Source organism: Thrips palmi, unplaced genomic scaffold (assembly GCF_012932325.1).
Source record: "Thrips palmi isolate BJ-2018 unplaced genomic scaffold, TpBJ-2018v1 HiC_scaffold_18, whole genome shotgun sequence".
NCBI lineage: Eukaryota > Metazoa > Arthropoda > Insecta > Thysanoptera > Thripidae > Thrips > Thrips palmi.
Genome location: NW_023144627.1, coordinates 5,542,879 through 5,554,874, shown reverse-complemented (window position 1 = coordinate 5,554,874; position 11,996 = coordinate 5,542,879). Strand labels below are relative to the sequence as shown.

Below are 11,996 nucleotides of genomic sequence, written 5' to 3'. Positions count from 1 at the left end.
TTTAGCACGGTGAGAGCGCTTGCGAAACGCCGCCACCGTGTCCAACCGGCACCTGAATTTTGCATGCGCCAAAAAAAGGGGTGTTGTTCGTCCGACGGCTGTCTGCCTTGGGCAGAGAGAGAGGGGGGGACAGAGAGAGAGAGAGAGAGTGACGAGGTTCGGCAGCGTTGGCGTGGATTGACGCGTGGGTCCTCCCTCGCCACGCGGGTCGGGTTTTGCCTTCGCCTCGCGAGTCCCCCGCGAGTGGCGTGACGACACCTTGATCAGCTTCCCCCTTGACTGCACCGCGACGCACCGCGCCTCTCGCTCGCCCCAACAAAGCGTCTTGCTGTCATAAACTTTTATTGGGGTGGCGCCGCTCTGGAGGGCGGCGGGGGTGGGGGCGGGGGCTGGGGGCGAAATCGTCTGGAGGGGGCGGGGGCGGCACATAACCGTCCACTCATTTTGCCGGCATGCACTGAGCCCCACACAACCCGAAAGACGCCCGTTTTTCAGTCTGAAAGCAAGCGCACAGCGGTACACAGTGGGCCAGAAGACCGGCGGAGGCGGCCAAAACTCTAGACGCGTTTTGAGCTCCCGAGTCGCTAAATGGGATTCGAACCGAGCGTGTGACCCCACCAATGGATTGCTCTCCGAACGAGGAATCCATTGGTGGGGTCACACGTTCGCTTCGAGTCCAGTTCAGCGACTCTGGAGTTCAAACCGCGTCTAGAATTTAGCCCGCCTCCACCGGTCTTCTGGCCCACTGTGCGGCACTGGAGGGGGAGGTTAGTCCGAGCGGAGGGCGGGTAACTGAGTAACAAGGGTGGTTTGAGGGTATTTTGGGCAGTGGGCGGGTAATTCCAAGTGGCGGGTAGTTTGCGGGGGTAAGCGTAGTCATAGCGTCGTGGTTTGGGGGCGCCAGTCTTGGAAGAGAGAGGCCACTGTCAGGGAGAAGGGCCGGGGGTTCATTCCCTCAAAATGGGACTGGAGCAGTAGCCACGTCAGTCGCGTCTCTCCAACGTCTTTCTATTCTCTGTCTCGTTCTCCGTTGCTCCAGCCTGTGACCTCGGCAAGGGTTCCCTTCGGCCTGCCTCGGCGTCCGGGAGGGGAGGGGGTGGGGGATTAGAGCTAAGCGCTACTTTCATATTCGTCTCTGTTGTTCCGAACCGCGCTGCGAGGGGAAGGGGGAGGGGGCAGTCGGCCGGAAAAAAGCGCGGAGAAAGGTGACCGAGAGGTCCTACGCACAGTGGGTCAGAAGAGCGGTGCAGGCGGTCAAAAAATCCCGGACGCGTTTGGAGCTCAAGCGTCGCCAAGAGGGACTCGAACCAAGTCGCTAAATGGGACTCGAACCGAACGTGTGACCCCACCAATGGATTGCTCTCCGAACGAGGAATCCATTTGCGGGGTCACACGTTCGGTTCGAGTCCCATTTAGCGACTCTGGAGCTCAAAACGCGCCTAGCATTTTGACCACCCCCGCCGGTCTTCTGCCCCACTGTATCCCAACGGGCCTCGTCGGCAGGGTTCTCAATTCCGGGCTCCTCAGTTAGCGAAATGCATGGCAAGACCAGGCTCGAGGCGACCGTGTTTTGCCTATCACGCTTCTGCCTGTGCGGTCCGCCCCGCCCCGCATCTTTGATGCCCTGGAAAGATAGCGAACAGCGAGGCCAGGTCAAACTGGAACAAGCAAGGGGCCTTTTTTTCTCTCGCTCGTTTGAGGGATGAAAACGAGTACCTCGTCTGACCTGTTTTTCTCATGGTTCGTGTTTTCTTGTTGCAGGTAAGGCAGAGCACTGTAGGCACGCCGTGCGGCGTCGGTGAGTCGAGCTGACACGCTCTAAAAAAATATCAAGACTGAAGTTTTGCTGCTGCAAGGAACCGCGACAGTGGGCCAGAAGACCGGAGGAGGCGGTCAAAATCCCGGACGCGTTTTGAGCTCGAGCTTCGCTAAATTGAACTAGAATCAAACGTGTGACCGCACCAATGGATTCCTCGTTCGGAGAGCAATCTATTGGTGTGGTCATACGTTCGATTCGAGTCCCATTTAGCGACTCTGGAACTCAAAAACGTGTCTCGAGTTTTGACCGCCTCCACCGGTCTTCTGGCCGACCGTGGCCGAAATATCGCCCGAAGCTGACCTTTCCCTTTTTCGTGTGATTAAGGCCCGTCCATTTTTTTGGCCGCTTGCCACTCTTTGCCCTTTGACCTCTCCAGCGCGGGTACACTGGAAAGGCCTTGGGGCGCCCACACCCAAAAAATGACTTCTTGGATAAAAAAAAATTAACTTTTCTTTTTTCTTTTCAAGAAAAATTTTCCTGTATCCAAACTTTTTTCTTGTTTGCAGAAAAATTTTCTTCTGTTACAAATTTTTTTTCTAATAAAAACCAAGAAAATTAAAAAATTCAGAAACCATTTTTCTAGGTTCACCCCGAAACGCGAACGCGTGACGTAATACTCGGAATGGAGGCACGCGGCCCGCCACAGTGCCACTGCAGCCACCGCCTCGGCCGCTTAACATGCATGAGCTCCTAAACACTTAAAAACGGCATGGACGCTTTGCGACGCTTTGTGTGTGTTTGCTCGCACTCTTTGACGCGTGCCGGAGCGGCAACACGACACTGTAAGAATGTAAAAGTAAAATCAACAAAAACATCCAGAACCTTCTCATTTAGTTCTTTTGACTGGTCTGGATCCTCCTCGTGAGGAAAGAGTGGATCACTCCTAGCTCCTAGCTCACTTGACAGCTCCTAGAAATTTTTCAACACCTGGCAGTGTACCTCGGATTCACCCGCCGCGCGGGCGACGACTCTCCTTTCGAGATCCGTTTCATTTTGTCGCTGTGTGTGTGTGTGTGTCTGTAGGTGTGTGTGCGTGTAGGTGTGTCTATGAGAGAGGTGTGTGTGTGTGTGTGTAGGTGTCTGTGTGTGTAGGTGTCAGTGTGTGTGTGTGTGTTGTGTGTTGTATTTTGACAATGTGGCAAATTTTCATCCGCCCGCCTCTCTCTCTCTCCCCCTTTCTGCCAGGCTGCTGCCTCCATCGTCACCCCATACCGCTCTCCGTCACTTTGCGTCCCCCCCTCCCCATCTCCCCCCCCCCCTTTCCCCCGTCCCTCACTTTTGCCGTCGTTGGTATTCGATGTGCCTTCGGGATAGACTTCACACCTGAGCCAACTGCATTGCGGGGGCGGCGCGCTGAGCCGAGCGGAGCCTCGAGAGGAAGCCGTAGTCAGACGGACGCCACTCCACTCTCTTTCATCAGCGCGTGTACAGGCCGGTTCAAAAACCGTGGCGCCGAAAGTACAGGCACGCGCAAAAACAAAAACTTTAAAAGAAAATCAATGTTCCCCCAAACTCTGTGATCCGCTGCGGGTTTGATGTGAGCGGTGTTAAGGCGACCGACCAGTGTGTATTCCACGCGCGTACAGCAAGCGGGCGATGGCACAAAACCTCTCCGTCGCTCTGTCTCTCTCGCACCCCTGCGAGGCGCCCCGCGAGTGCGAGAGAGACAGAGCCAGGAGCGCACTCACACCCACCCAAGCACCCACCCCCGACGCCCCCGCACAATACTTGCGCTCTTTTTATGAACATCCCCCCTTTGGCGTGTATCAGAATGAAAGTGGGAGGGCAAAGGGAGGGGGAGGCATTTGCACAAGCAGGTTGTTGACTTTGGACGGCCCTTTTGGCAGTGCTGTGTCCAGTGCGGCCAGCGCTTCGCAACTGCCACGAGCAGGCGCACAGTGGGCCAGAAGACCGGCGGAGGCGGCCAAAACTCTCGACGCGTTTTGAGCTCCAGAGTCGCTAAATGGGGCTCGAACCGAACGTGTGACCCCACCAATGGATTCCTCGTTCGGAGAGCAATCCATTGGTGGGGTCACACGTTCAGTTCGAGTACTATTTAGCGACTCTGGAGCTCAAAACGGGACCAGAGTTTCAGCCCGTCGGGCAGGCAGGCGACTCGGCTGCAACGCACGGCTGCGTGGCGTGCGGCCTACCTTCGCATTGCCATTACCATTAAAGGCTAGCCCGCACATGATCGCATGCCATTTCGGGCACGACACATGCTCGCCTGCACTGCAAAACGCGACACGGCCGTTCTTACTGGGGTGACACGTTATACCGGCGGAGAAGAACCTCGCAGGCGCCTTGCCAGCTACTCTGGTCATTTTACCTCTTGAAAAAGAGCTATTGAATCACTTCTTCAACTGAAATTTTAATCAAAGTTTTGCAATTTGGCTTTTTTTTTTCTCTGTGAGTGTGCGCTGGATTACGTATGCTGACTACTGACGATTGGAAATTACGGGGCGCGGAGAAGAAAGGGTGGAAACACTATATGCCTCATGGCAGTCCTGGAGGGGAGAGTTTGGCAGTGGGAGGGGCCAAGCGGTGGGGCGCCAGCTGGGGGGTTAAACGTGGTGGAAAACGAGTGAATGCTCGCGACAGAGCGTGTGTGTGAGAGGGAGCGAGAGAGAGAGAGAGAGAGAGAGAGAAGGAGAGAGGGGGGGGGACTGTGTTGTTGTCAGCTAGGCAGCAGCGGCGCCCCCTTCCCCCTCCCCTTGCCACGGTTCGGTTTTGACAGACCGCGGAGTGCAGATGACGTCGGCTTGACTGCATTGCGTTGAAGCGCTTCAGTAGCGATGTCACTCCTGCCGCACACAGTGGGCCAGACGACCGGTGGAGGCGGCCAAAACTCTAAACGCGTTATTAGCTCAAGAGTCGCTTAATGGGACTCGAACCGAACGTGTGGCCCCACCAATACACTAGATTCCTCGTTCGGAGATCAATCCATTGGTGGGGTCACACGTTCCTTTCGAGTCACGAGCGACTCTGGAGCTGGAGGTTTTGGCCGCCTGGCCCACAGCGCATATGAAAAATTCGCCGTCACGGCGAAGGCTCCGCCACAGGCGCCCCCCGCCGGGGAAAAGATGACAGTAAAATGTCTTTTTGTCGATGCTTCCTGATAATGAGGCCCTCGCCCCATCTGCTTGATCGATTCCCCCCCAAGGCGGGGAGGCCCGGGCCCCGCGCGGGGCTCTCAAAGTTTGCCGGCGACACATTTTGAGTATGGCTGATGTACTTTGCGAAAACAGGGGAAACGACTCAGAAACAAGCAAGCCGCTCTGATGGAGGATCAGAAAGGGAGCACAGTGGGCCAGGAGACCGGTGGAGGTGGCCAAAACTCTTGACGCGTTTCGAGCTCCAGAGTCGCTAAATGGGAGTCGAACCAAACGAGTGACCCCACCAATGGATTCCTCGTTCGGAGAGCAACCCACCAGTACCCTCGTGTGTTCGATTCGAGCCCATTTTGAGGACCGTGGATCTAAAAACAAGTTCATCGACACAGGTCGCCTGCGAGCGGCCCCAAGAGTCGTGTCGTCGCCTCGTCTCTCTCGCACTCCTGCGAGACGCCCCAAGGACGAGAGAGAGAGAGAGAGAGAGAGAGAGGAGGGAGGCTCATCTGCCGCTTTTCCTCGTTAGTCAGGCTAATGTGGGCGAGATTTAATTTGCCTACTTGCGCCCTTGAAAACCACGGCGTCATGCCCCCCCCCCTCTTTCCAATCCTCTTACTGTTACGGGATTCCAGGCGCCAGTCCGCTTACTTCTCAGTGAAGCGAACCGAGAACAGCGCCTCTGCGCGACGCACAGCGGGCTTGAAGATCGGCGCAGGCGGCCGAAGCTCTAGACGCATTTTGAGCTCCAGAGTCGGTAAATGTGACTCGAAGCGAACGTGTGACCCCACAAATGGATTGCTCGTTCGGAGAGCAATCCGTCAGTGGGGTCACACGTTCGGTTCGAGTCCCATTTAGCGACTCTGGAGCTCAAAACGCGTCCAGAGTTTGGGCCGCCTCCACCGGTCTTCTGGCCCACTGTGCGGTCCCCAGACGCGACCCCGTTTTCGGACGGTCCCCAGACGTGCCGTCGTTATCTCCAGTTACGCCCTGCGTCGCCGTCATTTGAATTCTGGACAAATAACACAATTATTATTGCGGCCCCCCTCCGGCCCCTCTTCGGCCCTCCACAGTGCTGCTGCCCTTTTTAGCCCCCTAAGCCCCCCGCCGCCCCCCTCAACCCCTTCCCCACATCGATCGCGGCTTTTTCACACACATACACACACTTGCACTCTCTCTCTCTCTCTCTTCCCCCCCCCCCCTCTATCTCTCTTTCTCTCTCTCTCTCTCTCTTTCTCTCTCTTTCTCTCTCTCTCTCTCTTTCTCTCTCTCTCTCTCTCTCTCTCTCCTTCTCTCTCTCTCTCTCTCTCTCTCTCTCTCTCTCACACACACACCCACACACCCACACACACACACGCACTTGCACACTGCAGCGTGCTCATCTTCCCGCGGTCCCGACGGCCTCTGCTAATTGCAGCCTCTGCTTTTGCCGCCGCGAGGCAGAGGCCCGCTGCAGCAGACCGATTCTGCGAGGCGCCCCGCCCGCGAGTGCGAGAGAGACAGAGAGACGCGGCGCGGGACTTTGCCCGCCTTTGGTGGCCGAGGCACGGGGTGCCGCGGCTGTGGCCGACGCCGCCGAGGCATAGCTCTGCCGGGTCAGCGAGCACGCAACACGCCCCGCAAAAAGCCAACCGGATAAATTGTTGTGAATCTGTCATTCAGTTGGCCAGAAGGCGGTCAAAATCCCGGACGCGCGTTGGACTCGAACAGAACGTGTGACCCCACCAATGGATTGCTCTCTGAACGAGGAATCCATTGGTGGGGTCACACGTTCGGTTCGAGTCCTGTGAAGCGACTCTGGTGTTCAAAACGCGTCTAGAGTTTTGGCCACCTCCGCTCTGTGTGTCATCGGTACTCCTATGAAAAATGACGTTCTTGTTTTCCCGTTTCGGTAGTCAGGTTTCGAATCCCGTGAGAAACAAAGCTACCCATTTTTAAAAAAATGTGTTTACACGTGTAGGGCAGGGCTTGATAAATGCGTGTGTGTGCGTGAGTCTGCGCGCGCGTTCTGCATGTGGGGCGCAGGCAGGGTGTTGTATTAGCGGGGCTACTGGGGGCGTCGGTTTGTGATCCCAAGATTTAGCGAGAGATTTGTGTGACGTCGGGGCCCTCCCCCACCCCTTCCCTCCCCCTCCCCTCCCCTCGCGTACGTGCCCCGCTGTCGGGGGAAATTAAAATGCAGCGAGTCGGGTGGCTGCGCGTGGCCCCGTGGCCCGCGCCCCGTCGCTCTGTCTCTCTCGCACCCCCGCGGGCCGCCCCGCGAGTGCGAGAGAGACGACGCGACCGCCCTTTCGGCGTCGCCCCGCACAGTGGGCTAGAAGATCGGTGGAGGCGGACACAGCTCCGGACGCGCTTTGAGCTCCAGAGTCGCTAAACAGGTCTCGAACCGAACGTGTGACCCCACCAATGGATTCCTCGTTAGGAAAGCAATCCATTGGTGGGGTCACACGTTCGGTTCGAGTCCCATTTAGCGACTCTGGAGCCCAAAACGCTTCTAGAGTTTTGGCCGCCTCCACCGGTCTTCTGGCCCACTGTGCCCCGCCGCTAGTGAACTGTGCAAAGTGCGCGTCGCGCGTCGGAAACGCTCGGGAAAAGGAGACTTATGGTTCGGCCGCCTCCGAGATGGCGTCACTGCCCTCCATTCCCCACGCGGAATTCAACACTTGATATTGCATTTCATTTTACATTTCTTGGCAGTGTCGCGTTTCGGAAGCGTGCGCGTTGTTTGTCTTCCTTAGGCCGAGCGGCCAAGACGTGGTCGTTTCCGCGGCCCGGCTCGCCCTCGGCAAGGCCCTCGGCCTGCCCGCTGTTAGCGCACTTGTGCCGGGAAGGGGACGCGTCGAATGGCAATTATGAACGATGCCTCTCTCTCTCTCTCTGTCACCCTCTCCCTCTCTCTCTCTCTAACTCTCTCTCTCACTCTCTCTCCCTCTCTCTCTCTCTCTCTCTCTCTCTCTCTCTCCCCCCTCAGAGCACTGCTGGCGCGTGATTCGGGTGTGAGGGAGCGTCCGTAAATGCCCTGTCGAAAATCCCACCCTCACCACCACCATCCACCCATTGCTTGATCGCGTCACGCTAAAAATATAGTTTTTCCCACACTCTAAAAAGTAAGCAGGGCGGAATTGTGTGTCATGGTTTACACGTGACTCAGAGCGGCCCCCTTGAGGGCAGTACACACGAGCTCGTAGTGAAACTGGTCCTGGTCCTTGTTATGGTGAAATTTATCTACATTATGGTGGTACAGCTGACTTTTTTTCTGCCCTTTACAAATTTACTGCATCCTATAGATATTTTACCAAGTTCTTTTGATAATCTCCGTCATAATATGTTGGTTTAGCGTTTTCACCGTAAGAAATGCATTTAGAGTGTACTCGACACCACTACTACACTGTCGGACGGAAGCGCGGCCAATATTCCGCGACTCCTGGTTTCCTGCCAGCTTCTTTTCCCCCACCTAATTGGCATTTTTAATCGCGGGGAGGGGAGTGGGGGGAGGGGCGGTGGTGGGGGTAATGAGGGGGCTCCGCAAATCTGCATAATGATGATAAAGCGCACCAGCACCCCCCCCCCCCCCCCTCTCTCTCTCTCTCTCTCTCTCTCTCTCTCTCTCTCTCTCTCTCTCTCTCTCTCTCTCTCTCTCTCTCTCTGTCTCACACAGCCAATATGAGGGACAGAGAGAGAGAGGAGAGAGGACCAAAAGATGCGCCCGATGCGCTCGCTGTACGCTCGTTGCGGGGAGATTTGTAGCGAAGCTAATGCACTGAAGCAAAACAAAAGCACAAAAAAATGAAAAAGCAGAGTTAACTCGAATATACTTTCTACTTTTTCACATATTTTTAAGTGCGTTACCAATTTGGTTCGTTCGGCAGCTGCTCGGCCACCACTGTCATTTAAACAATCTGAAAATTCAGACAGAAATTTTCCCAGACACTTGAACTGACCGGTGTGTAGTATTGTGCCCAATATGAGTTCTGAAACCGAGAACATGTGTCTCACATTGAAAAAGTGCTTTCAGATGTACCGAGAGCTGTGAGCAGTATGGACGCAGGCTGCGGAATACGTCTCTGTCTGGTTCTTAGCAGTGACGTTGCGTTGCAGGTGAACGGGCGGGACGTGTCCCCGCACGAGGCGGCCCGGGCGCTGCGCGCCTCGGACGACCCCCTGGTGGTGACGCTGAAGCGCATGAAGCTGGCGGGCACGCCGCCGCCGGCCGCGGCCTCGTCGCCGCCCTCGCCGTCCGGGACGACGTCCGGGACGACGGCCACCCCGACGACGCCCTCCGCCACGGTGGCGGCCTACGCCACCGCCTCCGTGGAGGTGCAGACCGACGACCTGTGGTCCGACTGGGCCGCCGAGGACGCCGACGGCGCGCCGGAGCGCAGCCTCCACGACATCCTGGAGCAGGACATCGACCTGGAGGTGAGGCTGCACTGTTTGCACCGCACACGGAGTCAGCAGACCGGTGGAGGCGGCAAAACCTCTTGACGCGTTTTGAGCTCCAGAGTCGCTAAACAGGACTCTAACCGAAAGTGTGACTCCACCAATGGATTCCTCGTTCGGAAACCAATCCATTGGTGGGGTAACACGTTCGGTTCGAGTCCCATTCAGCGACTCTGGAGCTCAAAACGCGTCTTCAGTTTTGACCGCCTCCACCGGTCTGCTGGCCCACTGTGCACTTGTTTCGAAAGTTCAAAACTGACGATGTTTTACGGTGTGCAGGAGGTGACGCTGGTGCGCAGCGAGGTGGAGGAGACCCTGGGCATCACGCTGTCCTGCTCCTGCAGCTCGGGCTCGGACGACCTGGACACCGAGGTGTACATCGCGGCCGTGGAGCCCAGCAGCCTGGCGGGCCGCGACGGCCGTCTGCAGCGCGGCGACCAGATCCTGCAGGTGAGACAGACAGACAGACAGACAGACAGACAGACATACTGATAGATAGACAATGCCTACAATAGCCACCAGCAGGTGGGTGGCCCTCGCCCCTCACAGTGCTGCCACATTGGTAGCGACAAAAAAAATCCCACGATGCATCAGTGTCAAAAGGGTTGCCAACCTCAGCCTGCCTACCAGGCAACTGCTCGACAGCGAAGCCAAGGTGTTGCCGAGTAGCCAGGCTGAGCTTGGCAACCCTTTCGGCACTGGTGCATCGTAGCATCTTTGAGGCACTCCTCCGCTCCCATTTGGCTCGCTTTTGACGTGAGAATGCTCTCCTTCCTCCTCCAGGTGAACGGCGAGGACGTGACCACCAGGGAGCTGGCCGAGCACATGTTCAACAGTCCAGCCAACTCCATCACCCTCCTCGTCAGCCGATATTTCTCGGAGGTAAGCTGCTACCTAAAAAAAAACGCCCGCCAAGGCTTAGCCAAGCTGTCTCTTGTATAGAATCCGTACATAAGTTTAAAATTCAATGGAAAAAGGAAAAAAAAGCATGAAAAAAAATTAAATTGATATTATTTTCTGATGGAGATGGTAAATTGATTGCGTTGCGTTCCAGGACGAGCCCGACGACGAGGAGCTCGAGTCCTGTCCGCGACCCTCGTGCGGGAAGCCCATCAAGCCCAGAACGCCCACCCACGCCAAGCAGTTCCACTCGGGCAGGGACACTCCAGGTGAGCCAGCGCACAGTGGGCCAGAAGACCGGTGGAGACAGCCAAAACTGTGGACGCGTTTTCAGCTCCAGAGCCGCTGAATGGGACTCGAACCGAACGTGTGACCCCACCAATGGATTGCTCTCCGAACGAGGAATCCATTGGTGGGGTCACGCGCTCGGTTCGAGTCCTGTTTAGCGACTCTGGAGCTCAAAACGCGTCGAGAGTTTTGGCCGCCTCCGCCAGTCTTCTGGCCCACTGTAAGCCGCCAAAAAAATGTTAACAAATTAAAGTGGAAATCTAAAGTGTGTTTTGAGCTTTGAGGACATAATTGTTATTTTCCCGTTTCCCCCGCAGACGACGGCTCGACGGACAGGCGTTCGGACGGGTCCAGCGACCGGCGCTCGGACGGCTCGACAGACAGGCGGTCGGACACGTCGACGGACAGACGCTCGGACTGCTCGGACACCACCGCCACCACGGCCTACATCAACGTGCAGCCGGCCGCCGCGCCCGGCGTGGTCGCCAAGGCCCCGGCCAACGGGCCGCCCTCGGGCACGCCGACGTCCGCCTCGGTCAGGAGAAAAGAGTCGTCCAAGCGGCCGGCCGGCGACGACAGCAACAAGTGAGTTCCCAGCGACTTCGTCGCTCTGTCTCACAGTGGGCCAGAAGACCGGCACCGGCGGCCTTAACCGCAGACGCGTTTTGAGCTCCAGAGTCGCTACACAAGAGTCGAACCGAGCGTGTGACACCACCAATGGATTCCTCGTTCGGACTGCAATCCATTGGTGGGGTCACACGCTCGGTTCGACTCTTGTGTAGCGACTCTGGAGCTCAAAACGCATCCGGGATTTTGACAGCCTCCACTGGTCTTCTGGCCCACTGTAGCCCCTAACACGTACTATCTCTAACGCCCTACTCTTCCCCCAGTGCCCCCGCGCCGCCCGGCTCCGCGGTGGCCTCCAGGAGGTCGCAGCGGACGCTGCCGCCGACAGGTGCCGCCAACGGCGGTCCCCCGGGGTCGCGGTCCACGACGCGGTCCTTGCCAGGCTCCCTCCCCGGCGTGGCCGCGCACCCGCTGCGCGCGCCCAGCAGCGAGCACATCTACGAGACCATCCCCGAGTCGGACTCCGAGCACATCTACTGCGAGCCCTACGAGCCCACCGCGGAGTACACCAACGTGGTCAACGGGCAGCCCCCACGGCCCCTGCTCACGCTGCAGCTGAGAAACGTGAGTCGTTGTCACCGAGGTTAAGTCGGCGCTGGCGGCCAAAAGTCTACACGCGTTTTGAGCTCTAGAGTCGCCAAATGAGACTAGAACCAAACGTGTGACCCCACCAATGGATTCCTAGTTAGCAGGGCAATCCATTAGTGGGGTCACACGTTCGGTTCGAGTCCCATTTAGCGACTCTGGAGCTTAAAACGCGTCTAGAGTCTAGGCCGCCTCCACCGGTCTTCTGCCCCACTGATCCTGGCCCGCCT

General features: G+C 57.2%; 1 protein-coding gene across 1 annotated transcript in view; it reads left to right on the top strand.

Moving 5' to 3' along the window:
• Positions 1-11,996, top strand: part of LOC117645231 (PDZ domain-containing RING finger protein 4) — a 72,626-nt gene that overhangs the window by 58,763 nt on the left and 1,867 nt on the right. Inside the window, exons 3-8 of the mRNA XM_034385277.1 lie at positions 9,025-9,345; positions 9,646-9,816; positions 10,150-10,248; positions 10,421-10,535; positions 10,872-11,139; positions 11,445-11,745. Of these exons, the coding sequence (XP_034241168.1) occupies positions 9,025-9,345; positions 9,646-9,816; positions 10,150-10,248; positions 10,421-10,535; positions 10,872-11,139; positions 11,445-11,745 (1,275 nt within the window). The remainder of the gene's footprint in view (positions 1-9,024; positions 9,346-9,645; positions 9,817-10,149; positions 10,249-10,420; positions 10,536-10,871; positions 11,140-11,444; positions 11,746-11,996) is intronic.